Source organism: Danio aesculapii, chromosome 18 (assembly GCF_903798145.1).
Source record: "Danio aesculapii chromosome 18, fDanAes4.1, whole genome shotgun sequence".
Classification (NCBI taxonomy): domain Eukaryota; kingdom Metazoa; phylum Chordata; class Actinopteri; order Cypriniformes; family Danionidae; genus Danio; species Danio aesculapii.
The window spans coordinates 40,952,643-40,979,503 of NC_079452.1; the positions used below are offsets into that span (position 1 = coordinate 40,952,643).

Genomic DNA, 26,861 nt, shown 5'->3' on the forward strand with positions numbered 1-26,861 from the left:
ACTGTTGTCTGCGAGTTGTGTAACTGAGTATCTCCAGTCTGTGAATGTGAAGTGTGTGTAATGCTGGGGTGGAGGTGTCGGATCGCCACTGAGAGAAAATCTGTTTTCTGCATCCGCTACAAGCTCTAATTAAATCAGCTCAGTGTGTGGCAGGGACTCGCCCATCAGGTGCCATGTGCTGTGTGTGTGTACACGCATCTGTGTGTGTGTGAGTGGTGGGCATGTTGGCTTGCAATTAGCACATTTGCGCATAGAAGCTTGTTTAAGGACCTGTAATTATCCATTTCTAGGTGTTTTAACTATGTTTTGAATCTTTTTCTATCTTTTATGAGAATTTAAGCTTTTTTTTTAATAGTCATTGAAAAGGCTGATTTATAACAATTTATTTAGCAAATTAACTATTTATCTTTATATAGCAAGCAGAAACCATTAAATTTACCTGAAACAAAAATAATTGACTATTAAAACCAAAGTGAAAATAATTAAAACAATTAAACCTGAAATAAAAACTGAAATTAAAGTTAATAATTAAACATATAATGACATGTTCAATAAAAGAAAAGAAAAAAAATAATAAAAATGACAAAAATGCAACCAAATAACAAATCAAAAACACAAAATAAAATAGTTTAATTGAAGTTATTAATAAAATGTTACTCTGTGATGTTAAAATAAAACTTCATTATTTTTAGATTTAGATTCAACTTTATTGTCATTACACATGTACAAGTACAAGGCAACGAAATGCAGTTTAGGTCTAACCAGCAGTGCAATAGCAGCAAGTGCAGGATACAGGTATAAGTAATAAAGTGCAGTTATAGAAAAACTATGGTAATATTTACAGATGGATGTACTATGAACATTATATACAGGTTGTATTAGCTATGAACAGATTTACAATAAATGAATATATGTACAGGATACTATTAATATCAGAAGTGTGCAGATAGATAAACATAATTACAAATGTCCATGTGCAGTGGGTATGTGTGTATGAGTAAATATTAATGGTGTTTTATATAATAATTAGTGTTATGATGAGTCTTAGGGATGTCCTGGTGAGTTTTCTTTTTGCCCTTGAGTCAGAGTCATTTGATTTTGAGTATCTACTGATACCCAAACCCAATCTGATACTTCTATAATACATGAAGAGTGAAGAGACAGATCCAGTATGTTCCTTATTTTTGATTTAATTCACCTGTTAACAAACAAAGCATTTCTGTGAGGTAGCTTCAACTATCAAGTAATAAATAACATAAATTCTTCACTTTTGTGATTTTAATGCAACAGTTAATATTTTTAAAATCTAATAAAAAAACAATTGGCCCCTCAACTTAAAATTCCCAACAGGCAATCCCAAGGTTACATATCTGACAGTTTGCTATGGCAATGTTGTTGTCACCAACTTATAATACCTCCAGACCACAGACATACTCCCACTTTTTGCTTCAAACTGCTCCCGTGTTCTACTTTGTCAGTATTTAAGCAATAGCGTCTCTGCAACTAAGTGATGTCATGCCGCACACGTTGCTGTTTCTGTGTGAAGGTAAGAAAGAGGTCTTCAGAACTTGCATAATTTGCCACCGGATAACTTTAGATGTGTTAAAATATATAGATCGGGAGGTAACGTCCGATTCCAATCGAGTCTGAAACCGCTTGATTGGGCCCGATTTCCGGTCACATGATCGGATCTGGACATCCCCAATGAGTGTTCATTAAAACAAAAATAACATGTAATGTTTTACCCCAAAATGCATGCATGTGTGTTTACACTTACAAGTAATGCGAGTTACGTAATAATATCTTTTTTTTAAAGTAATAATGCATTACTGTAAAAAATTTATTAATAATATTTTGAGTTTTTAGATTAATTAACTTTTATAAGCTCCCAACAGGAACAGACAGAAACCAACATGGCAAAGCCTTACATTTCTGTGTATTCACGTTATTTTGAACACATGGAAGAAAAGTGTATTGTCTCAATGGACAGTGATTTTACTGAACTAATAAGACAAAAATATAAAAGTAGCAAAGACATTGCTTTCAGCTTTCATTAATCTGTATAAACGGCATGTGTAGCGTCAGGAAGTTCTCAGAAGGTAACAGTGTTCAATTTTTTTTTTTTTTTAAAGGTAAAAGGTGTAGGTTATACAGTGTGTCTTTAAATGCAGAGCAAGTTCTGAGAGGCAGGTATGAAAAGTAATTAAAGTAACGCATTACTTTCCATAAAAAGTAACTAAGCAACTAATTACTTTTTGGGGAGTAACTCAACATTGTCATGCATTACTTTCAGAAGTAACTTTCCCCAACACTGTGCATATGTATATATGCATATAACATTCATTCAATGCACATATACACACACACACACTCTGAAAGTAATGGTTATTAATTAATTAATTAATTTATTTTTTATTATATTTTAACATGTACATACACATTTCCATGTACCAGATATAACATTAACCAACCAACAAACAAAAGACAAGGCTTCTTAGTATTTTACATCAGAATACAACATCACCTCTTTTACTAATCTTCTAATAAAACATTTCCAACTCCACCACCTTTGAAAACAACATAAAAGGTCCCAAAACTATATAAAAAATGATGTATTTATTTCTTAATATCCAAGTAATTTTTTCCATTGACATGTTTTTGACCATCTCTTTCAGCCAACAGCCTATATTTGGTGCACATATACTTTTCCAATTTAAAGAAATAAGCCGTTTTGCTTGCAGAATACATATATATTCATAAATACACGATCCGTCTTTTTTAACTTGATCTCCTTGGGATATAAATGAAATTTAAAAATGAAAGGAGACATTGGTATATTAACCTCAAGAATCTTTTCTATCATTTCTTTCACACCTTTCTAGATGTTCTGTATTGAAGGACTGGTTGTTTTTGTTTAATGAAAAACGCAATATAAAAGCTTGCAGATAATAGTAAAAATAATAGTTATCGTAAACATGTAACTATATCTTTGGCTCACTCATCTGTTTTTCATTCCTAAACTGTTAATGTGTGATTTCTTTCTTCAGTGAAGGATAATGTGCCGGAGAAGTTGCTCTCCTATAACAGGGCAAACCGTGCGGTTGCAGTTCTGTGTAACCATCAGCGGGCGCCGCCAAAGTCCTTCGATCAGTCCATGGCCAACCTGCAGGCAAAGGTATAACTGCACATGAAAGACTGGATAGTGATGAGACTGTTTAAAGAACACTTGAATATGATGCTGTTTGTTTTATTAGGTTTAGTCTTTCTCTCTCTCTCTCTCTCCTCTTTCCCTGTTAGATTGACAGCAGGAAGGAGCAGCTGTACTTGGCTAAGAAAGAGCTCAAGCAGGCCAAGAAAGAAGCCAAAGGGAGCTCAGACAACAAGCTGCTGGTGTCAGTATCTCGTTCCAGACCTATGAATTTGGTCTTCCGTCTGTTGTAAAGAAATGATGCTTGGGGATGAAAGTTTGGAATAATTAACTTTTTAATTTTTTTTTTTCTAATGTTTAAGTAATTTTTTTTTGCTCCCCAAAGCTGGATTTATTTGGATTTATTTTCAGTGTATTTTTCTAAATAAATTCAGCTTTGGGGAGCAAGAAAAAAGACTTAAAAACATTAGAAAAGAAAAGTGAATTATATAATAATTTTTATATAATAATTATACTATTTTTTAGTAATGAATACATTCTAAAAGTTATAATATAATCACAATTTGCAGGTTTTCTATATGAAAATATATTTAAAACATAATTTATTCTTGTAATGGCAAAGCTAAATTTCTGCTGTCTATGCTACATACAACAGTGTTACTTAGTGCTACTGGTTTAGTCCTCAATTATTACTAGTGCTTATTTAATAATCTCTTTTTCTTTTAATAAATGTTAAAATGAACACAAATCTAAACTTACTGGCCACTTTATTAAGTACATCTGTCCAACTGCTCGTTAACACAAATGTCTAATCAGCCAATCACATGCCACAACTCAATGCATTTAGGCATGTAGACATGGTCAAGACGATCTGCTGCAGTTCAAACTGAGCATCAGAATGGGGAAGAAAGGTGATTTAAGTGACTTTGTAGCATGATTGTTGGTGACAGATGGGCTGGTCTGAGTGTTTCAGAAACTGCAGATCTACTGGGATTTTCACGCACAACCATCTCTAGTTTATAGAGAATGGTTTGAAAAAGAGAAAATATCCAGTGAGCGGCAGTTTTGTGGGCGCAAATGCCTTGTTGATGTTAGAGGTCAGAGGAGAATGGTCTGACTGGTTCTAGCTGATAGAAAGGCAGCAGAAACTCAAATAAGCACTCGTTACAACCGAGGTATGCAGAAGAGCATCTCTGAACGCACAACACCTCAAACCTTGAGGTGGATGGGCTACAGCAGCAGAAGACCACACCTGGTGTTACTCCTGTCAGCCAAGAAACAAAGGCTACAATTTACACAGGCTCACCAAAATTGGACAATAGAAGATTTGAAATGCATTGCCTGGTCTGAAGTCTCGATTTCTGCTGTGACATTTGGATGGTAGGGTCAGAATTAGGCGTCAACATCATGAAAGCATGGATCGCCTCCAGCTTGAACCGTTGATACAAGGCAGGATGGGTGGTGTAATAGTGTGGGGAATATTTTCTTAGTACCATTTGGGCCCGTTAGTATCAATTGAGCATTGTGTCAACGCCACAGCCTTCCTGAGTATTGTTGCCGACTATGTCCATCCATTTATGACCACAGTGTACCCATCTTCTGATGGCTACTTCCAGCAGGATAACGCGCCATATGATAAAGCGTGAATCATCTCAGACTGGGGTCTTGGACATGACAATGAGTTCACTCTATTCAAATGGCCTCCACAGTCACCAGCTCTCAATCCAATAGAGCACATTTGGGATGTGGTGGAACAGGAGATTCGCATCATGGATGTGCAGCTGACAAATCTGCAGCAACTGTGTGATGCTATTATGTCAATATGGACCAAAATCTCAGGAATATTTCCAGTACCTTGTGGAATCTGTGCCATGAAGGATTTGGGCAGTTGTGAAGGCAAAAGTTGTACCTAATAAAGTGGTCAGTGAGTGTATATTATTGTGAAACAAAAATACGTTACTGACACATTTTTCTTACTGACACATTTTTTCGAAGCTTCTTCTGCTCACCAAAGCTGCATTTAATGAAAAAAATACTTTATTCTTATGTTTTTTATATTACTAAATTACTAAGTTTTATATATGAAATCATAAGTGCCATGTTGTTTTAATGGTTTCATGAGTAACCCGAATACATTGTCATTATTATTATTATTACTATTATAGTATTGTCATATTTTGTTAAAATCATAAGACAATGCTTTTCCTTGCTTTTAATGGAAAGCTAAGAATATTTCATATTTATAGTATTTATTTATTTCTGCAAAATGAATAATATTACAAATGTACATACTGTCACTTTTGATCAGTTTAATGTTCTTGATTAAAGTATTTCTTTTTTAAAAAAAGGGGAGAAAAAACATTTGGTCACGTACTATATTTACAGCACAACTGTTGATTAAAAAACCCCAGAAATAATCTAAGCAACAAGTAAACAATAATTTCTGAAGGAAAGCACAACACTGAAGACTGAAGTAAAGTTCAGCATTGAGTCGCATGAATAAATGACATTGTAAAATATGTGCAAATGGTCTATATGATGTGCAAGAAGTGTGTTACTATGTGTGTTCAGTGTGGTGGAGAAGAAGAAGAAAGCAGTCCAACGATGTGAGGAGCAGCTGCTGAAGATGGAGGTTCAGGCTACAGACAGAGAGGAAAACAAACAGATCGCACTGAGCACCTCCAAACTCAACTACCTGGATCCACGCATCAGTGTGGCCTGGTGAGGAATTTTTACAATATCATGGACCTTTCAAAGGTCTATTCCAGACATTAAAGGTCATGGACTTGTATATGTATTTTTGTCATAATTTTGTTTCATGTGATTATAGTCAGACCATTTATTCATGATTTTTTCATTTCAAACTTGTAAATTGGCAATCAGATGCAATAAAACAATGACTTTTTTTTTTTTAACACAACATCAAACAGCATATGTTGTTTTGTTTTGTAATAAAATAAATGGAGGTGAATGAGACGAAAATTTTGACACATTTAAGTCACAAAACCCATGCCACTTATGTAAAAAAATAAAGTGGATCAGTCATAGAAATTCAGCTTTTTAGTCAAAAGTCAGGGAATTTGACATTTGATTTATATTGGGAACCATCCTATTTCAAATCTGAGCAGTTCTGATGCCTCTTTACTTCATTTTCTGCTTCTAGGTGTAAGAACATGGAGGTGCCGCTGGACAAAATTTACAACAAAACCCTAAGAGATAAGTTTGCCTGGGCAGTTGACATGACTGAACTTGACTTTGTGTTCTGAGTGTGCTTTTGTTTATCCTACAATTCAGCCCAATATTTTATACCGTGTTCATTGACACTTTGAATGGAATCGTGTGGCTCTTCATTCACATGTTTGGCACTTTTATATTGTGTGGGTTTTATATATCGTTTAATCAACTTCAGCTGTTCCTAAGTATTTTAAGACGGTTTAATAAATGTTCATGCTTCATATGAAAAACCTTTTGGGTCTTTTTTTTTTTAATCATGTCAAGCAGTACTTATGAAGGTACTGTACAATTCAGACCTTTTCAGGCAAAGTAAAGAAAATGTGGCCACACTTTATTATAAGCTTTCCTTAATTAAAGGAACACTTAAAAAAAATAGCCTCATTTTATAACTTGCCTACAGTTAAACGTTTGAGTTTTACATTTGAATCCATTCAGCAGATCTCTGGGTCTAGCGGAAGCACTTTTAACTTGGCTTAGCGTGAATTATTTGATTTTAAAAAAATTGTTAAACTCAACCGTAACACTCTAGGTGACTTAGTGAAATCTACACCAACAAAAAAGCAGAGTGTTCCTTCCAATGTTGATGTATTTACGAACATGAATTAAGAATGAGCAATTCTTGTACAGAATTTATTAAACATAGCTGAATATTTACAAATACATTATTAATCCAAGGGTGTGCTTGTTAACATGAACTAACAATGAACAACTTTGTCTAACTAATATTAACAAAGATAAATAATTAAATGTACTGATCATTACTTGTTCATGCAAGTGTATATGTATATGTATGTGTATATATATATATATATATATATATATATATATATATATATATATATATATATATATATATATATATATATATATATATATATATATATATATATATATATATATATATTAACTGCTAAAAAAATGAAATTCTAAATTTAAGTTTATATGAAAAACATTTTTGTAATTAATACTTAATCTCCTCATTTTTAATTCATTTTACAAAAAAATATATTTTAATTTGACTAACTGCTCCTAAATGCTACAATATGTATGTAGCTTTTACTTTTTCATTGCAAAAACAAAATCTATTTTCTTCAATTTTTTGGTAATTGTTTTCAGTAAAAAAAAGTTACATTAAATTGCATTTACCTTTTAAAGCAGAATTACATTATGAGAAGTGTTGTTTTCTGTGAAATTAAGCAAGTTTACAATTATATGAGAAGTAGGCATGGGATGATAACAGTTTAAGGTATACCACAGTTGTAAAAAGTCAAGGTTTTAAAACCACCAAAATTTTCTACTATACCGTTTCTACATTTAAAAATAATATATTTTAGAGCAGTAATCACAATACGGTAAAACCGTGAAATTGTGATATTTTTATCCAAGGTTATCCTACCATCAGAATCTTATATCGGCCAAATATTTGCCATTGGGCTTAAAGCAGCATAATTATTTATCATTACACACTGACTTCATTTTAAACATTAACTCAATTTTATTTATTTTAACAGAAAACAGGACAACTTAATTTTTCAACTCAATGTACCTTGGTTTTAGTAAATGTGGTATTTGTATTTGGAAACAACAACAAAAAAAGCCTTGATTGTTATTCGACTGCAACATCTAATGTCATAAATGCCAGACTTTCTGCTTTAAGATTTTAGGCCCTACAAATGTTAAGAATAAAGAATTTTTAGACCTTCAGAACTCTTTAAAAAAAAAAAACAGATGAGTATGGGTTACATCTTTTCCAAATTGCTCATTTGATATAAAATAATCAATGTATTAAATTGATTCAATATTATTTTAAAATGCTAAAATGCACAGACCTGTTCAGCTCTAATGTAATCTACCTATATATATATATATATATATATATATATATATATATATATATATATATATATAGTATTCCTTGATTCTTAATTTAGATATTTGTTGGTGTAATAATAATTAGTTAGTAGTTTTATCTAAAAACCACTTAACGTTCGGCATCATCTTATACCATAGATCAGCGTCTCAGCTCCAACCTTGCTTTAACACGCTCAAGCTGCGGTCACACTGGACTTTTCTCCCCATAGACTTCCATTCATATGCATGCGAATGCTTCAGACCGGAAACGCAAGCTCGTGTGACATGTTTCGCAGTCTGCCGTGTTGCAAAGTTCAAGCTTGGTAAACTCTGACCTGTGAAATCATATCACATGACTGGGTGAGACCAATCAAAGATCAAAATATGACCTCTTGGACAGAAATTTTAAATATGGACCAGTCGCTCGCTTTTTTAAATGTCTAATGATCTTGTTTAATCCCGCCCTTTTTTTATAGTGCCATATGACAGAATTTCACATGCTCAAGCTCTAATGTGAGCGCAGCATTAAGCTGCGGTCACACTGGGCTTTTCCTCCCATAGACTTCCATTTATACGCACGCGAATGCGTCAGACCGGAAACGCAGGGTCATGTTTCGCATGTCGCTGCGGTGCAAAGTTCTAGCTTGGTGAACTCTGACCTGCAAAATCGCATCACTTGACTGCGTGAGACCAATCGAGGATCAAAACAGGACCTCTCTAGACAGAATTTAAAACATGGAGCAATCGCTGGCTTTTTTTTTAATGTCTAATCATCTTGTTTAATCCCGCCCCTTTTCGCAGAACCGCACGACAGAATTTCGCACACACAAAGCCCAGTATGACCGTAGCTTTACCTGTAGGAGTTTGATCTAAACTGTGCAGAGCTGCGGCCCTTCAGGAACGGAGTTTGACACCTGTGTTTCACTACATGTTTTAGATGTCTCCTTTGTCTGTCACACGTATTACAGGTCTTCTGGTCTCTGCTGATGATTTGAATCAGATGTTTGGTTAAGGAGACATGAAAAATGTGCAGAGCTGGTTGTCCTCCAGGAATGTTGTTGAGAAACAATGCTATAGACCTTGTGGTAGAGCAGTGGGACTTTGGTTAATTCTATATAAACGTGTTAATCACCATTTTACCTAGCTTACATATTGAATAATTCATTCTGTTTTTGCAATTCCCAGAAAAATTAAGGTAATGATGAAAGTAATTTGGTGAACAGTTGAATACAGACAGATGAGGACACAGGATTTAAGAAACAACTTTAATTCAACAACAAACTGGCTTTAACAGGAATGGTGATAGGTTGGCACTTGGGCTAGTGCTGTTATTACAGTAACGCAGGGTTCGGCTCTACAGTTGGATGTCATGTTTAAAAAGTTCTTTGAGGAAAAAAAGGAAAAGCATACAGTCACAGCATTAAGACTGACTTTAATTCCTTCTACATTATTTTAAAAAAAGCATCACGTCAAACCAAAATATGTTAGTCACCATAGAGAGAATCTTGCTGCTCCTGAAGTGTGTATAGTTATTTTGTAGTCTGCATCCTGTGAAAGATAACGTTGCATCATTTCACTACAGTTACTAAGAATGAAATGCATTTTTTTTTATTTAGGATTTGTAACTACAGTGGTCAACATTTGAAGTGGATCAAAAAATGTTTTTCAAACTTGTTCAAGAGGTGTTGTTGAATAGTTATGATTAGGGCTGTGCAATTAATCGAATCACAATTTGAAATGTTTCGATTAGCTAATCGCAAGAGGCTGTGGTATGAAATATGTCTTATTTAATTTCCCCCACCCAGAGCAAATGCATGACTGCCATCTGTGTGTGATAGTCTTACTAGCCAATTGAGTGAGCACACTTTCGTTCTGCCCAATCAAAATTGCACAACCAAACTATTCGAAACGCCCACAATAAAAAAAACAAACAAACAGGAAAGCATGGACAATTGGGATAATGGTGTCTGCTGCTTCAGAAGCATTAATAAACAAATTATTATCATTATCAAATATTTTCCCGAATCACCCTAGTTATGATCCACTTCAATTGTTGACTACTGTAGTTTTTATTATGGTAAATGATGAAACTTAAATTACCTCTACTAGGAGGCGTCTCCCTCTTTGACCTTGTTCTCTCCTTCAATCTCTTCCACTCCTGCCTGAGTCATCAGGTCTGCTATATTCTTCTCCAGGTCATCAATGCGAGTGCTCATTTCATCAAGTGAATCTTATTAAGGAAGATAGGGGGAAAGTACAAGCAACCACTGATTTATAAAAAAACGAGTTTGATTGCTCCACACTGCAGAACGAGATTAAAATAAGGGCCTTTGTCTGCTTGCAAACAAACTCTGGTGCAGTTCAACTGAAACTAATGCAACACCATTAGTTTAGATCAGTGCAAAACATTGTCATGTAATCATGAAAAGGACAGAATAATTATGCTGTTTTGACTCTATTACATATTCTATAATGATGATGATGTATTTTTATGTAATGCCATGTCAACAACAAAGGCTATTTTTGTGGCAAGAACATTTCATACATAAATATAAAATTAAAAACAACAAACAAATGAATACATAAATAAGATAGGCTTTTTAATGTTAATACATGATAAAAATTCCCCAAAAATTCCTGGTGACCCTTTGCTGAATTAGTTGCTGAGTTAATTTCATTTAAAAAAAAAACTTAAGCAGTCAAAGTAAGGACAGTCTTACAAATTCTATAACATCTTCATTAATGTTTAAGATTTTATAGTATATACAGATTTTATAATATGACAACAAAACAGCACATTCAGGCCAGCACATAATGCCAATTTGGATGTCTAGTAACATTAAAAACATCAGGACTAATTGTATCATTTATGGTCCTCATCAAAAAAGGGACCAAACTACAAGTGTGTTTAGACTAGTTCTTTTTAGTTTGTTGATTTGAAGGCACAAAGGAGTGTAAACAGTGGCAGGAATCGTTTCATCATCTCACACACAGAGAGAGATATGCAGGAAGGAGACTCTTTTCTAACAACTTTATCGATCCGTAATGGACCACATCCTGGGCCCGTTTCAGAAAGGAAGTGAAAGCTCAGAGTATTTTAACCCTAAAATGAGAGAAACTCTGGGTTTTCCGTTTCAAAATGGCAGGTTTGTTAAACTCGAGAAAGCAGGGTAAGTCAAGCCTATTTCTGAAAGAGAGGTAACTTTAACTCAGAGTCAATTACTGTGGTAACTTACTCTGTGAACCTAACCTGGCCTAGAGCAGATTTATTCTCTAAACTCTGAGTTTCTGTCGGTCTCCTCCCCTTTTTAAAGACGAAGTGGTATTTCTCGCCTTAGTCTTATGTATCTACCCACCTATTTTAATGCTCATTTTGGAGATACGCATAAAAACGATTGATGGAAACGTCATGATGCACATACATTTTTAAAAAATATGCATTAAAAACACTTGCATAACTGAGTAGGATAAACTTTTATTCGATTGAAAAGATGCGCATAAACTGCGATGGAAACACTTTTACTGAACAAATTACAGTATGTGCATTAAAAAAAGGTTTGTTATAAGATAATCATGTGGTGATGAAAATGTGTGTGAATGGACAAACCAGCAGGCTGAGCACACTGTAACATCTTAAATGTAGTTTTGGTCATTCTAAAACAGTATTATTATTATTATTAATGACCTCCAGAGCGTCTGTAGAGTGTCAAGAGCGCAAGTACATTTAATAAATAAAGAAAAGATTGACGCAGCTTCTTCTATCGCAGTAAATACTGTTTTACTGTTGATATCTGGCGCCCGTTTAATCAGGAAGTGTTGATTTTGTTCTCTTTGACTCATTGGAGGGAAACGCTGCTTTATTCGCACATCTTTTATGCGTTATTTTGGTTTTTCACATATATTTAATTATCATACTTGGATGGAAACATAGCTATTGCCTACATTTCAGTCACACAAAGAACAAAGTCACGTACGAGAATGGCTTGTCCTTTTTTAATAAATAGCTTAAATTCACTGACCTTCGATTTTTTTGAAAAACTATTATTTAGTATTGCTTACATTATGTCATATGTCATATGTCATAGCAACTTATCACTTGATCAATAAAAGACACACACACGTGGACTTTAAAATCTATTAAAACATGTATAAAAGTGGGAACGTCTGTAAAAATTTTTTTTAGAAATGTCACATAACATTACTTATTTTATTATACTTAAATATTTATTTACATTTTTTTTTTAAGATGTTGCCATAATCACTCGTAGTAACTGCGCTCCATTGATAATGCCTTTTTATAGTCACAATGTACGCGCTTAACTCTGAGTTGGTCTACTTAAAGTTGATTGACCCAACTCAGATCCGCTATTCTGAAACCGAAAACTGAGTTTTTAATCTCTCGGTAAATCAACGCAGAGGTCAAGTTTAAACGCCGAGTTGGTTGAACCTCCTTACTGAAACAGGTTCCCTGACTATGACCAAAAAAGTTATGCTTGAGCATTATATCCTGTTTATGGTTGCGTCTTTTAAAACATCCTGTTATTTAGTTCATTTAGATTTCCTTTAGATATTCTTTGTTTGTTTGTGTTGTATTCAAACAGGTAAACAGCACCAAAGTTTGGATGGCAGCATTCTCGTTTAGTCAGATGAACCACACTAACAGAGCTTTCACACCAGTTTCAGTTTAAATCAAACATGTCAAGTGTGAATTCACTTTAGTTTAAATCAGGGGTGCCCAAACTCGGTCCTTGAGGTCCAGTGTCCAGCAGAGTTTAGCTCCAACTTCCTTTAACACACCTGCCTGGAAGTTTCTAACATACATAGAAAGAGCTTGATCAGCTAGTTTGTGTCTATTTAATAGGGTTGGAACCAAAATATGTGGGACACTGGCCCTCCAGGACCGACTTTGGACATCCCTGATTTAAATCAATGGTCTCAAACTCAATCTTCTGGAAGGCCACAGCTCTGCAGAGTTTAGCTCCAACTCACACCTACTTAACAGTCTCTAGTAGTCTTGAACACCTTGATCAGCTGTGTTTGATTAGGGTTGGAGCAAAGCTGCGCCTCTAAGAATCAAGTTTGAAACCTTTGCTTTAAATCTATATATCAAGGCATTAAATGCAACGCTGAAGCAATTTTTTTTTTACTTATGATTTCATTCATTTGTGAATAAATCATCTTATGGTGGTAAATTATATGAAATTTCCTTTTGGGTCAAACAAGTTGCCCCTCTTTTTGTAAATGTTGGTTTTGGCTTTTTACAGTATGGGTTAATCACTGAGAAATGTGTATATATATATATACATGGAAAAGTCACTTGTACCACCAAGGAGGATAATTTAGTCACATTTGAGACCAACTGTTAGTGCAGTCAAACATCTTCTAAAAGACAAGTAACCTAATTTCTAATTAGCCTGCTGTGATCTTAAAGGGACATTTCAATCAAAAATGAATGTTTACTCCTTATTTACTCTCCCTCATGTTTCTTCAAACCTTTGTTTCTTTCTTCTGATAAGTTTAAGCTGAAAACCTGTAACCATTGACCTCCACAGTAGGAAAAACTATACTATGGAAGTCAAAGGTTCTGGGGGTTTTTCAAAATATCTTTTCTGATTAACAGAAGAGAGGAACGTTAAGTTTGAATCACGACTTATTTTGGTACGTTGATTTTTAATGTGTATAGAACTGAAAACAGTTGCAGGAATTTTCATCACGCAATTCCACTTATCACACTTTCATTCTTGAGTGAACTATCCCTTTAAACTGCAATGTGCAATACTGAGCTTTCTTGAAAATCGCTAAAGATAGATTATAAACAAGAAAGGATATTTCTCCCGATGATCTGGTCTGACATGGTCTGGAACTTATCCTGCATCTGCTGCAGTAATGTCTGCACCTGTTTGGGACAAACTTAGTTAATCCGAAATGCATAAAGATACGTAAACAAATCAAGTAAAATATATAAATTACATCGTTGCAATATAACCAATTTATTCTACAAAACAAAATCTCATTTGACTCTGTAAACGAAGCTTACCTAGCTTTAAAAATTATCTAAATGAATACAGGTAAACAGTGCTTAGCATTAGCCTAGCTTAGCAAAGCCCCCAGAATACGACATTTAATTTCAAACGTACCACTGCTGTGAGATCCTGCACCGATTTTGGGTCTGTCTCTGCCATATTTTTAACTAAATAGATTTGTAGACGTGTAAAATGCGTTAATTATTCTTAAAATTGTGTATCTACCCAACCCTTTGCTTTCTTCGCATCAGCTGTTGGCTAAATCACGGAGTCGCGACAAATATCGCGGGATTTCAGAACTCTCGCAGCGAGCGATTCTGCAGCTGCAGACAAGCAAATCTACCTGTGGCGTGATCAGACCCAGAGAGCATTAAGGCATTTCACTCGCACTCACAAAAATGCAGTCGTGTTGTCAATTACAACCAGCGACAAGTTACAGCAGGATGGGTCAGAATGCATTTACATGGGTAATTTTGTTTTGTTGGGAAATGACGTAAATGGTTGTTTGTTTTCTGAGAGATACATGTTACTTCAGTGTCTCGTTATACAGAATAGCCTTTTCTATTTTTTTTCTTTTTTTATGCAAGACTGACAGGAAAAAGTCGAACTTTATATTAGCGAATTATTTTAATTGTGCGCAAGTTTCGTTTTTAGTCGTGTCGTGTGTCGGTCTGTACAAGAGAGAGACATGGTTATGTTGATGTTGTTACGTGTTTACCACAAATTTACCTACATGCATAAGACAAAGGAAGTAGTAAGCGCCACTCAAACAAATATGTGGTTAAATGCCTTGTTCATTTAGTTTTTCCCCTTCTTCCTCTGTAACATTAGCCCGGTGAAAGCAGCGCGCGGACAAGCCCACAGCTGCAAACTGCATCAGCCTGATTTAGACTTCTAGATGATGGCAAGATGAGACAGCAAATGCTCACGAGAGTGTGAGTGTTGCTGCTGTTATAGTTGTCAAACAAGTCTCCGCCCGACACAAGGTATGCTTGAACCTTCAAGATTTCCTTTCTTGCAACTTATTTTCCTAACATTAAGCTATTTCGTCAGGGTAAAGCGAAAGCTGCTTCGTGAAACTTGCTGAATGAGCTTTCAGTTGGTGCTTGAAAAAGAAAAGAATATTAACATGGTGTTCCTTCAGGGGGTTTTGCATGAAACTGCTGATCTGAGAGTCCTAACTCGATATTGCATTAATATTCATTTATCAGGTTCACTTGAAGCAGTCGAGTTCGTGTAGCCTATGTTTGTCTGTAATTACTGGAGATCGAGATGTCCTGTTCGCGAAGGAATAGTTCATCTGAGTCGATTCCTTAACGGTGAATTAGTTGTTTGAAACCATTCCTAAAAGAAAGATTTCGTTCACGAATCAAGCTGTTTAAGCCTTAATAAAGGCTACTCTTAAATATAGGACTTTTGTGCAAAAGGTCCATGCATGCTCATCAAGTTTATCATGGAACCATCAATGGCAAAAATAAATAAATAGTAATAAAAATAGAAGTGTGTATATAAACAGAATGCTTCATGGCTCTATAAGATGGCAGGTTTATCATTTATTAAATACGTTTACGGTTTATACTGTACATGCAAATCTCTACTCGTGTTCTGGATCTCATTTAATGAATTGTATTGAATTATGGCTGTGGCAAACTATGCAAAGACATTACAGTAGCTAAACTTATTTACATAAAAGAAAATCAGCAATATATGACAACACCACTTTTAGATCTTGTTATATGTGGATCATCACTGAATCAAATGTGTTAAAGTATCAAGTGATTGCAATCAGTCCTATATGAGTATCCATTAGCTTAGGTTTTGTTTATCATAAAACAGCACTTCTTTGACCTGCAACTGCAACACTTCAGTCAAAGACTATGTAAATACATTAAAAAGATGAATGAATGATCAAAAAGAGCATAGTGAAATGAAGTAGTCTAGAAAAGACTAAGTGAGAGATTTTCCTTCTGCTTAAATCTGCTGCTGGATCTGGTTTCTAAAGATCATGTCACAGACATGCACATGACATTAATATAAAGTGCTTAAAACATTCCAAACATTTTTTATGGCCATGTTTGCCATTCCAGAAAAATAAAGTCTCCTGTTTGTCCTGGAAAGCTGTGTGTTTACTAAAGGTGCGGATGTATACATATTCTTGAGAGAGACGTGGAGACTGTCAGAAAAGCCCAACCCCCTTCGGAATGCAGAAGTTATGCAACGCCTCTATGTACAGTAGCAGTTCTCAGAAATTAGAGACCTCCACTATAGAGGTCACGAGCAATCCTCACATACTCGGTTCCAGTTAAATTCATTGGGATTAGGGAGCATTCCTTAGAAGTCTGATCACTTAAACCCACAAAATCCTAGTTAGAATGGTGCAGGACATTCGGACTTGAGTTTGATCTTGAGGGTTTTTTGTTTGTTTGTTTTTCAAATGGTCGAGTGCAACTAAGGCAATTCGTACAAAAGAGATAACTTTGTATAGAGGAGTTATAAATCGGAATTCATAGATACAAAATATATAAATATATGATGTATATTATATATATACTATATAAATGTAAATGAGGTAAAATATTAATGACAAATATATAGAGAGAATAATTTTTTTGGGGGGGGGAATTTGATTAGACTTTTCTTGTTTTTTTTTATGAGTAATTTCTGTTTCGCAATGAATTGGATTTTACACTCAGGAAAAGTGCATCTTCATTAATCACATTTTGATGTGTTTTTGTTTGAGGGATAGTTCACACAAAATAAACATTTTGTCATCATTTACTCACCCTTCACCTGTCACAAACCTGCTTGAGTTTATTTCTTCTCTTGAGCAAAAAAAAAAAAGTTATAATGAAAAAATGTTAACCTGTAACCATTGACTTTTATAGTATTTTTTTCCTACTATGGATGTCAATGGTTACCAGTTTCCAGCATTCTTCAAAATATCTTTTTTGTTCAACACCCAAAAACAGAAACAAGAGTTTAGAACCACTTGAGGGTCAGTAATAGTAAATTATATTTTTGTGTGAATGATCCATTTAAATGTTCAATTTAAATATGCAAATGTGAACAATGAATATAAAGTTATAATTATTAATATGAGCAATTCCAGTGTTTTGTATGTGACATTTGAAGTAAAACCTCAAAACATAAATTCACATAGAAAGTATACCGTATGATAACATTGTATTGAAACATCTATTTATATTTTCCAGAACAACTAACCACAGTTATAACATCAGAACAATATCAATCTGTAAACATGTTTTGTACTTTAAATGAGGGAAATAAACGTGTTATGGATGTGACCTAAAAAGTATGCAAGTTTACAGAATACAACATACTTTGTTGAAATTCTGTGAATTAAACTGCACAACCCAAAAGAAACAATGCTAATCTAAAGGATAAAAGATGTCTCTCTATTAAACAAAAATGTTTGACTTTATTTGACATTTTTGCATTTATGAGGAAAAGTGTGGTAATGGATTGACACCTCTCTATTATGGATGTGACCTTGTGAAATTGCCACTTGTGTGACTTTTGTAAATCAAATATTATAGTTTGAAAACATTGACGGATACATTTTTGAGTATTTCTAAAGTACTGTAAAATACAAGCATACGCAAACTTAGAAACGGTTTCTGTATTTTGGTGAAAACTTAATTTTTTTTCATGACAAGGTTGACATTTGCATGGAATTGCTCATATCATTAACTATGAATATTTATAAATTCTGGATATATATATATATATATATATATATATATATATATATATATATATATATATATATATATATATATATATATATATATATATATATATATATATATATATATATATATATATGCAAATCCTTGTAAGTATTTTCTGCATCTCAATAAAAATTAATGCATAATTAGAAATATCAACAAAAAGATGTATTCATTTATTTACACCTAAGTTTATGCATTTAACAGACACTATTATCCACTCAGAACAGTGGACTGCCCAGGAAGCAGATGACGTTTTGTTGCCTTATACTCAAGGGTCTCACCTCAGCCATGGTATTGAGGATGGAAGAGAGTGCTGGTTATTTACTTCCCAACTAAAATCCCTGCTAGCACTGATACTCAGACCTGCGAACTTTAGATCACAAGACCAACTCCCTAACCCTTAGGCCATGGCTGCCCCTGTTATATAATGTAACACATATTATTGTGTTATAGACTAAAACACAGTTATAGAATGTCATTAAAGGTGCAGTATGTGGGATTTGAACATTGTTTCATTATGTGCTTGAACTAGATATTGCAGTTCAAATTCAAAATATTGAAGATGGTTTTGTATTTTTATCCACCCAGCTCCTCTGACGACAGCTTGACGCACTCAGATTGCCAGATTGAAGGCACAAAAGGGAGGAGGGTGCCTGACAATCAAGCCTTACACTGTAAGCTGATCAGCTAATGTTTACGTTTGTAATATTTGAATTATTTGGTAATTAAAAACCACCTTGTGTGTATTTTTATAAATCTGAATCTAAGCCTCATTTCAGAGGCTGCAACTGTCCTCCAGAGTTTGCAATTTTAGCTGCGTATGAGGAACTAAGGCACTGAGGATGCCTTCATGACTGAAATGAAACACACTGTGTTTTCCACCAAGGCAGCCTGGGGTGCTAAAATATTAGATAAAACTGGTAGTGGGCAGGTTGTAGAGACCAAAACAGACCGACGTTACGACAGTGAATGCATTTCTTCAAAGGAGAATAAATTACTTTTTTCAGTTAAGCAAGTGTGTTCACTTGGCATGTTTCTTAAATATTTGCAAACATTTTTAAGGTATTTTCATGCTTTAGAAGAGTTAAAAAATTACACTACCTGATAAAAGTCTTGTCATCAATCCCCAGTTGTAAGAGCAACAAATAATAACTTGACTTCTTGTTGATTATTTGGAAAAGGGACAGAAGGATTTTTCAGATGAATCATCTGTTGAACTGCATCAAAATCATCACAAATACTGCAGAAGACCTATTGGAACCCGCATGGACCCAATATTCTCATAGAAATCCGTCAAGTTTGGTGAAGGAAAAATCATGGTTTGGGGCTACATTCAGTATTGGGGCATGTGAGAGATCTGCAGAGTCCTTCTCATACTTCAGCCTCCATATCAAAGTTAATGAAAGCAAAAAAGGTCAAGGTGCTCCAGGATTGGCCAGCTCCGTCACCAGATATGAACATTATTGAGCATGTCTGGGGTAAGATGGAGGAGCCATTGAAGATGACTCCAAATAAACTCGATGAACTCTGGGAGTCCTGCAAGAACGCTTCCTTTGCCATTCCAGATGACTTTATTAATAAGTTATTTGAGTCATTGCAGAGATGTATGGATGCAGTCCTCCAAGCTCATGGGAGTCAAACACAATATTAATTCTTTTTCCACTGCACCATGAATTTATATTCTATACTGTACATTATTTCTGTTAAGTGACAAGACTTTTGTCTAAGCAAAGTCAGACCTTACTGTCCTAATGAAATCCAGGTATGATCATATTTTAATTTGGTAAAAGAAGCGTAATCTAGAGGCCTTTGCCTTTCATTTAAGCCACTTCTGATACCAAACAATCAACTAGAAGTCAAGTTATTATTTGTTGTTCCTAAAACTTGGATAGGCGACGAGACTTTTGTCAGGTAGTGTACATACAATATCTTTAAGCTAAAGACGTGTACAGTTATACAATTTTAATTTATGTTTATATAATATTTGAATTTCATTAACCTAAAAAAAATTATTTTGAGCTGCAAAGATGCTGGTGTAGATCAGAATGACATAAAAAACATATAAAAATAATCAAATGCAATAACACAGCTGTCATGTGCACAAGAACACAATGTCAGTATAAACTTCCAGGCAAATTCTTGCATCTCAATCCTTTTCCTGTGTCCTTTTAAAACTGTCCACACCCTCAGGAAATATTTCTGTCCGACACTTGTGCTGAATTGGGGAAATGATGCTTTGCAGCGTAAGCTCATAACTATTTCAACACTTCTCAGCAGAACCTGTGACTCAGCTCATGTTTTGAAGAGACATTTGCCTGGTCGGAGACAAAGAACAGCCTTATCATTTAGTGCACAAACAGCCTGTTTAGCTGAGATATTGTCGGATTGGGTGGCAGCCTGTAGATGACTGTTACTGTTCCTGACGAATGTGAAAAGGACTCTGCATGTCCAGAAATAGGGTGCATGAATCATTAACAATGTGTTCATCTGTTCGCTAATGTTGTCCTGTGAAAGCTTTAAGTGATCGTTCACCCCAAAATGTCAATTAATTTAATCAAGCTATAAGCCTTTATGTTTGTCTGTCTTCTGCTGAACAGAAAAAAAACTGTATCAATTGACTCCTGTAGGTTTTTTATATATATATTTTAATATATATCAATTGAAAGAAAGAAAAAACGTAAAGGTTTGAAATCAGTCTCTTTAAGGTTACTGAAGGTGGCACTGTTGCTTTTTACGGGCTTGTTTCTATACAGTAAATGCATACCTCTTTTATTAGTTTAAGCTACTAATTTCTTAATTTCATCTGTACTCAAGGTTTTTTTTTCTTCTTGCAGGGAATGGAAGTATAAAAGACGGTGTTTTCTTGAGGACTGAGCGATGGAGCAGGGGTCAGAGGAGAGCATGGAGAGCTCATGGACACTGTTGTCCTGGATGGCCTCTGGCGTGATGGTTTTTGGGGGCGCGGTGCCGTATGTCCCGCAGTACCAGGAGATCCAGAGGACCAGCAATGCAGAGGGATTCTCAACAAGAGTCTGTCTGGTGCTGCTCGTCGCTAATATACTCCGCATTTTCTTCTGGTGAGTTTTGTTTAGCTTTGTTTTTTTGTTTTGTTTTGGGTGATGCGGTGGCGCAGGGGGTAGCACGTTCGCCTCACAGCAAGAAGGTCGCTGGTTCGAGCCTCGACTGGGTCAGTTGGCGTTTCTGTGTGAAGTTTGCATGTTCTCCCTGTGTTAGCGTGGGTTTCCTCCTGGTGCTCCGGTTTCCCCCACAAGTCCAAAGACATGTGGTAGGTAAATTGGGTCTGCTAAAATTGACTGTAGTGTATGAGTGTGAGTGTGTGATTGAGAGTGTATGGATGTTTCCCAGTGATGGTTTGCAGCTGGAAGGGCATCTGCTGCGTAAAACATATGCTGGATAAGTTGGCGGTTCAATTCGCTGGGGCAACCCTAGATTAATAAAGGGAGTAAGCCGAAAAGAAAATGAACGAATGAATGTTTTGTTTTTTGGTATGATTTGGTTTTGTTTTGTTTTTTTTTGTTTAGTTTTTGTTTTGTTTTTGGGTTTTGTTGTTGTTTTTGAGTTTTGTTTTTGTTTTGCTTTGCGTTTTTGTCTTTGGTTTTTGTTTTGTTTTAGTTTTGTTGTTGTTTTGTTTAGTTTTTTGTTGTTTATAGTTTTGTGTTGTGTTTTGTTCAGTTTTTTTTGTTTGTTTTTTTTTGTGTTTTGTTTTGTTCTTGGTTTTGTTTAGTTTTTTAGTTTTTTTTTTTATTGTTTTGTTTTTGTTTGTTTTTTTTTTGTTTTGCCTCTGTTATCAAAAATATTATTTTTGTCAGTATGATATTTATGTGACTTTTTGTGAAAATACTTCTAAAATCAGCATGTACAGTAATGGAAGTTCACCAAAGGACTTTCTTAATCCTCTTTTTGTTGCCAATTTGTCCTTGCATTTTGTTTCAATTTAAATATAATTTTTTTTTTATTTCTGTATTTAATATTGTCTTTTTATGTCATCATTTTAATCAGAATGTCATACTTGATTTGCTTGATGAATTGTTTGATGTATATTTCTCAGCCATATATTCGCTTATTTTCTTTTTCCTTTTTTGTATTTGCCTATCTAATCAACGTCTGGTTAAAATAATTTTATTTTAATTTCATTTTTATTTGTGCAATTTTATCAGGCCATGAGTAATACCATTGCAACATTTAAATATGACTTTAAATAAATTTAAAATATACGTTAAAAAACGTTTTAAATTATTAAAATTAAAAAAATATTAAGTAAATGAACAAAAAATAAAATGCAATAACTGGAAAATCAGGTAAAAAGATGCTATGTTGTTTGCCACATTTCTCAGATCAGTTATTATTTGGATGTACATTGCAATGTACAACAGTCGCTCACCCAATGGCATGCAGTTGGAAAAAATCTCTGAGAAACAATTTTTAAAAAAGTGGTTATTTTTGAATTTCTATTTGGCTTCTCTTGAGACAAATTTGATTGTTTTGCAGGATAGGCAAACAGTTTGAGCTGCCTTTGCTTCTGCAGAGTGTGGTGATGATTCTCACCATGTTGGCGATGCTGCATTTGTGCTGTTCAATCCAGAGCAGCAACCGCGTCAGTACCAAACAGCACCACATCACAGGTAATCATATTCAATCCTCTCCATCCAGCAGCAGCTTCAAACTTACTGTGAAATGGTTTGCTCAGGCAGTGCTTTTGCAAATGTTTTCTTTTTGTAACTACTGCTCAGTTTAGTATCTTGCTTTATGCTTTAAAAAAATATAAGTGTCTGTTACTTACCATGGCTGCATCTTCGATCACTAAAAAAGCAAAAACATTATATGTGTAACAGTAAATTATTATATGCAATACAAATACATCTTAATTTTTTATTTAGGCCTAAATATTTATGCAATATGCTTGTTTGTAATAAAAAACTGTTCAAAACCATTTTACCAAGCCAATTTCTGAATGAATGAATGGGTGGACTTATAAATGGATGCATGGATCATTGGATAAATGAATGAATTAATTAAATTATATATGGATGGATAAATGGATGTATGGATGGATATATGAGTGTATGGATAATTGCATGGATGGATGGATGTATGGATGGATATATGGGTGTGTATATGGATATATGGATGGATAATTGGATGGATGGATCATTGAATGAATGAATGAATGAATAAATGGATATGTGGATAGATGGATAATTGAATGGATGGATGGATGAATGAATGGGTGGGTGGACTAATATATGGTTGCGTTGAAGGATGAATTTACATGTGGATGGATAGATGGATGGATAATTGAAGGGATTGGTTGGATGTATGGATGGATGAATGAATTAATGGGTGTATGGATGATTGGATGATTGGATAATTGTTTGGGTGGATGAATGAATGTGTGGATGGATGGATTGAATGAATGAATGAATGAATGAATGAATGAATGAATGAATGAATGAATGAATGAATTGTTGAATATGTGGATGGATGAAGGAATCATAATTGGTTGTGTGGATGGATCGATGGATGGATAATTGTATGGATGATTGGATAATTGTTTGGATGGATGGATGGAAAATTGGATGGATGCATGATAGATCTTTTAAGCACGTTTTAAAATCCAATATTTTGGGGGGAACATATTATCACATGAATCTTTAAAAAGCAGTTATAATCTCTGTGATGCTTGCAGAAATTGGTAAAAGTGCTAGTTCCAATCAGTCATGAGGCCTTTCATTATTCAAGTGTTGTGTCATCGCCTGAGGTGATTTGAATGCTATATAAACTCCAGCATACAATAACATTGCTAAACAGTTATCACCTCTGTCTCTGCTGTCATGTAGATGCGATTAAAACAGCGTGAATGTTACTCATCGCCAGCGGCGCCAGTCTAGTCGCACATTCATTTATAATGAAGATGTTAAGCGTCTGAGAATATTGGCATCACGTGGAACCAGGGCACAAACTGTGTGTAGTTTCCTTTCTGCTCTTCCACAGCATTGATTTATGATACAGCTATGCTCCAGCTGATTGGCTTTTTCTGGGTGTGCAAGAAGAAACTCAATCTCTAGTGAGTTTATGAGATCGCTGTCTGAGAAGGAGCTTTGGATGATAACATTTTGCTATGGGGTAATAATTAGAAAATTGAATGTGAAATCAGACAGAGACCTAATTTACCTGTCACGTTGATTGATTAAGCAGGAGGCTACAGCTCTTCTTCACTTTAAGAAGTGTGTAGAGTATGTAAATGCTGACCGGCACACACTGTTCAACTTAAAGGAGTCCTATTGTGCTCTTTTTGAAAGTCTTGATTCTGTTAGGGGAGTGTAGTAAAACATGCTATCATCGTTATTAATTTAAAAAAAACTCAATTTTTCAAGTTATTTACATTATTGCAATACCTTTCTCCCCAGCCTGGTCCTAACAGCTCAATTAGTTCAAAGTTAGATAAAACCCAACTTTTGAAAAACTAAATATGTTATGATTGGTTAGCTCTCCCAGTGTGCTGTGATTGGCAAATAGCTAGACAGTGTTTCAGTACTGCCTCACCCTTTTCCCAAACAGCAATAATTCTTCTGTATACATGCTGATGTCTACGGTGATGACACAATGATAATCATTTTACAGATTATCTGACAATGTGTGTTATATTTACAACAGATAAACACCGTTTAGGTAACTAGAACTTTTACTTTATTTTTTGATTTCTTAATTTCATGTATTTTGGAAGAAGTTGATGGGTTTACATGTTGTAAATCCAGCAGCTTCAATCTCTCCACCTCAACCCATCTTCTGCTCTGCAAGATCAACTAATATGATCATTATTAAGATGATTAAACAATGAAATACGTGCTCTTACACAAATCTGAGAAACTGAATATTAGAAATTTCACAGTATAATCAGTTTGAGCTGGGAATATTTGTCAAGAGGGTCATGCAGAACATATTAGAGTAGCAATGGTATTGTTGTTTTGCCCCTCATTTTACTCTTAAACATTCAAATTCTTATAGGTTTGATTTAGAATTAGATTTTTTTCAAAAACAATATATCTCAGACACTATATCTTTCAGAAACAATATAACTTTGTAGCAAAATTCTAAAAGTTTAACAGCATAATAAGACCCCTTTAAAAAAACTCAGCATTTTGAATCTGTTTAGTTAGTTTAACTTACCAACTAAATCACCTGATACTGAAGTTGAAAACTGTTTTGGAACACCTGAGAGTTTTGACAGGTGTGTGAAAAAACTTTCCTTGAAAGTTTAAATGGAAATCTCAGAAAAAGAAAAAAAAACTGTTTTAATTGAGATACTTAACAATCGTTGAATAATAACAACCAAATAATGAGGTTTATGTTTTGACAACCCCAGTATGAATTATTTTTAATCAAAATTCAAGATGAATAAAATTAAGAGTTATGTTTTTAAATTGCTCACCAAATTACCATAATTTTGCTTCAAACATATTTTAAATAAATGTAAATTTTATGTAATACATCTTTGTCAGTCAAACAGGAAAGAGGAGTTATACTAATCAACTGGCTGTGTTTTTTAAACTTACCACAGTTTCCAGGTTTTTATTTATCATCTGAATTCAGTCTTCTATATTTTAATTGACTGAATGTAGTCATATTTTGTTTTTATAGGTGCAACAGCACAACATAAATTTTTCTCTAGACTTAGTTTTTTTATTTATAACCTATCTGCCTTAAATCATGTTTGTCAAAAGCCCACGTTTGTACATTTTAAGTATTATAACTATACTGCGTATCATTTATATTGGTTCTAAATACACACAGTAAATAAACACATTACAACACCTATTAATAAAATAACAAAGACTAAGAATTCTTTAAAATCAGATTCAGAATTAGGGCTGCATAATTTATTGAATTTCTAATCATGATTATGTATGCCACGATTACATAATCATTCAAAGGTGTGATTAAGCAAAAATAATAATTTAGTTATGATAATAATATATTCTGCTTGCATAAGAGGCATGTTTACAGCATGTCATGTTCCCCTACTACTATAAGGCCTTGTTATTTACATCATGGCATGTCATTTCTGTCTCTGTAAGGTTGTATTTACACGATTTCTTTATATTTGTATGTGTTTGAATGTGGCCTATGTCCATGTTCAATGCCCCATAGAAAGTTAAGGATGCATTCACATCAAAGCGAAAGTGGAAGTAACTTGTAAAAAAGTGGAATTTCTGCTCTGCATTTTACTAATTCAAATGCACAAACACAATGAGAGCTGAACACACCACCATGAACACAAACCCGATGCTCATATATTGTAGTTATCATTATAGTTGCCGTCCTAGTTGTGAAAGGGGCTTAAATCTTAACCCATAGCATGTCTGCTAATAACAGTTTCAGTGCTAAACAGGCACTCTCAGAGAGCAATGGTGTGTGTGTGTCAGCGGGTGTGCCTGAATGGCACTAAAGGTGTCCAGTTACAGTTGAAGCATTAGGGAAGGGTGTGTGCTGGATCCAGAATAGTACGGACATGGGGTTCTCCCGTCATATGAGAGCCTTTTAATCACTGATTGCACCGTTGGCTGTGTGTGAACATTTTTAATGCTTCCAAAAGGTTTGCTGCATTTATAAAGTGCCCATGTCTTGAGGTTGTTCAGTATGATGCAATTTACTTTCTGTGTGCGATTTGATTGGACAAGCATCGCAGGACTGATTATTCTACTTTAGCCAATCACCATAGTCAAGAAAGAAATAAAGTAGTGACTGCAGGTTGAAGTAGTGGAGTAAAAGTACCGATACAACACAAAATGTACTCGAATGAAAGTAAAACTACTCAATTACAGTCATTGGAGT

General features: G+C 34.5%; 3 protein-coding genes across 4 annotated transcripts in view; 2 read left to right on the forward strand and 1 right to left on the reverse strand.

The window, feature by feature from the left end:
* zgc:173742 (DNA topoisomerase I, mitochondrial) overlaps nucleotides 1-6,417 on the forward strand; it is a 58,580-nt gene extending 52,163 nt beyond the window's left edge. The window contains 4 exon segments of the mRNA XM_056478031.1: nucleotides 3,048-3,175; nucleotides 3,298-3,392; nucleotides 5,720-5,869; nucleotides 6,312-6,417. Coding sequence (XP_056334006.1) covers nucleotides 3,048-3,175; nucleotides 3,298-3,392; nucleotides 5,720-5,869; nucleotides 6,312-6,414 — 476 coding nt within the window. The 3' untranslated portion in view covers nucleotides 6,415-6,417.
* A 3,067-nt stretch (nucleotides 6,418-9,484) lies between these two features.
* Nucleotides 9,485-14,539, reverse strand: hsbp1b (heat shock factor binding protein 1b). 2 transcript variants are annotated; one of them, XR_008839326.1, is made up of 5 exons: nucleotides 14,371-14,539; nucleotides 14,063-14,129; nucleotides 10,334-10,457; nucleotides 9,726-9,781; nucleotides 9,485-9,616 (listed from the first exon to the last, which is right to left on the reverse strand). XR_008839326.1 is itself a non-coding variant. In XM_056478061.1 (4 exons), exons 1-3 carry the CDS (start codon nucleotides 14,413-14,415, stop codon nucleotides 10,339-10,341), a joined length of 231 nt encoding a protein of 76 aa, XP_056334036.1. In that variant the 5' UTR covers nucleotides 14,416-14,539; the 3' UTR covers nucleotides 9,485-9,781; nucleotides 10,334-10,338. The 2 variants fall into 2 exon arrangements, 1 of the variants encoding a protein (XP_056334036.1); XM_056478061.1 differs by having other exon boundaries at nucleotides 9,485-9,781.
* A 92-nt stretch (nucleotides 14,540-14,631) lies between these two features.
* The window catches only part of si:dkey-246g23.2 (solute carrier family 66 member 2), a 70,863-nt gene continuing 58,633 nt past the window's right edge, over nucleotides 14,632-26,861 (forward strand). The window contains exons 1-5 of the mRNA XM_056478060.1: nucleotides 14,632-14,723; nucleotides 15,088-15,242; nucleotides 18,597-18,682; nucleotides 20,843-21,085; nucleotides 22,518-22,651. Of these exons, the coding sequence (XP_056334035.1) occupies nucleotides 20,886-21,085; nucleotides 22,518-22,651 (334 nt within the window). The 5' untranslated portion in view covers nucleotides 14,632-14,723; nucleotides 15,088-15,242; nucleotides 18,597-18,682; nucleotides 20,843-20,885. The remainder of the gene's footprint in view (nucleotides 14,724-15,087; nucleotides 15,243-18,596; nucleotides 18,683-20,842; nucleotides 21,086-22,517; nucleotides 22,652-26,861) is intronic.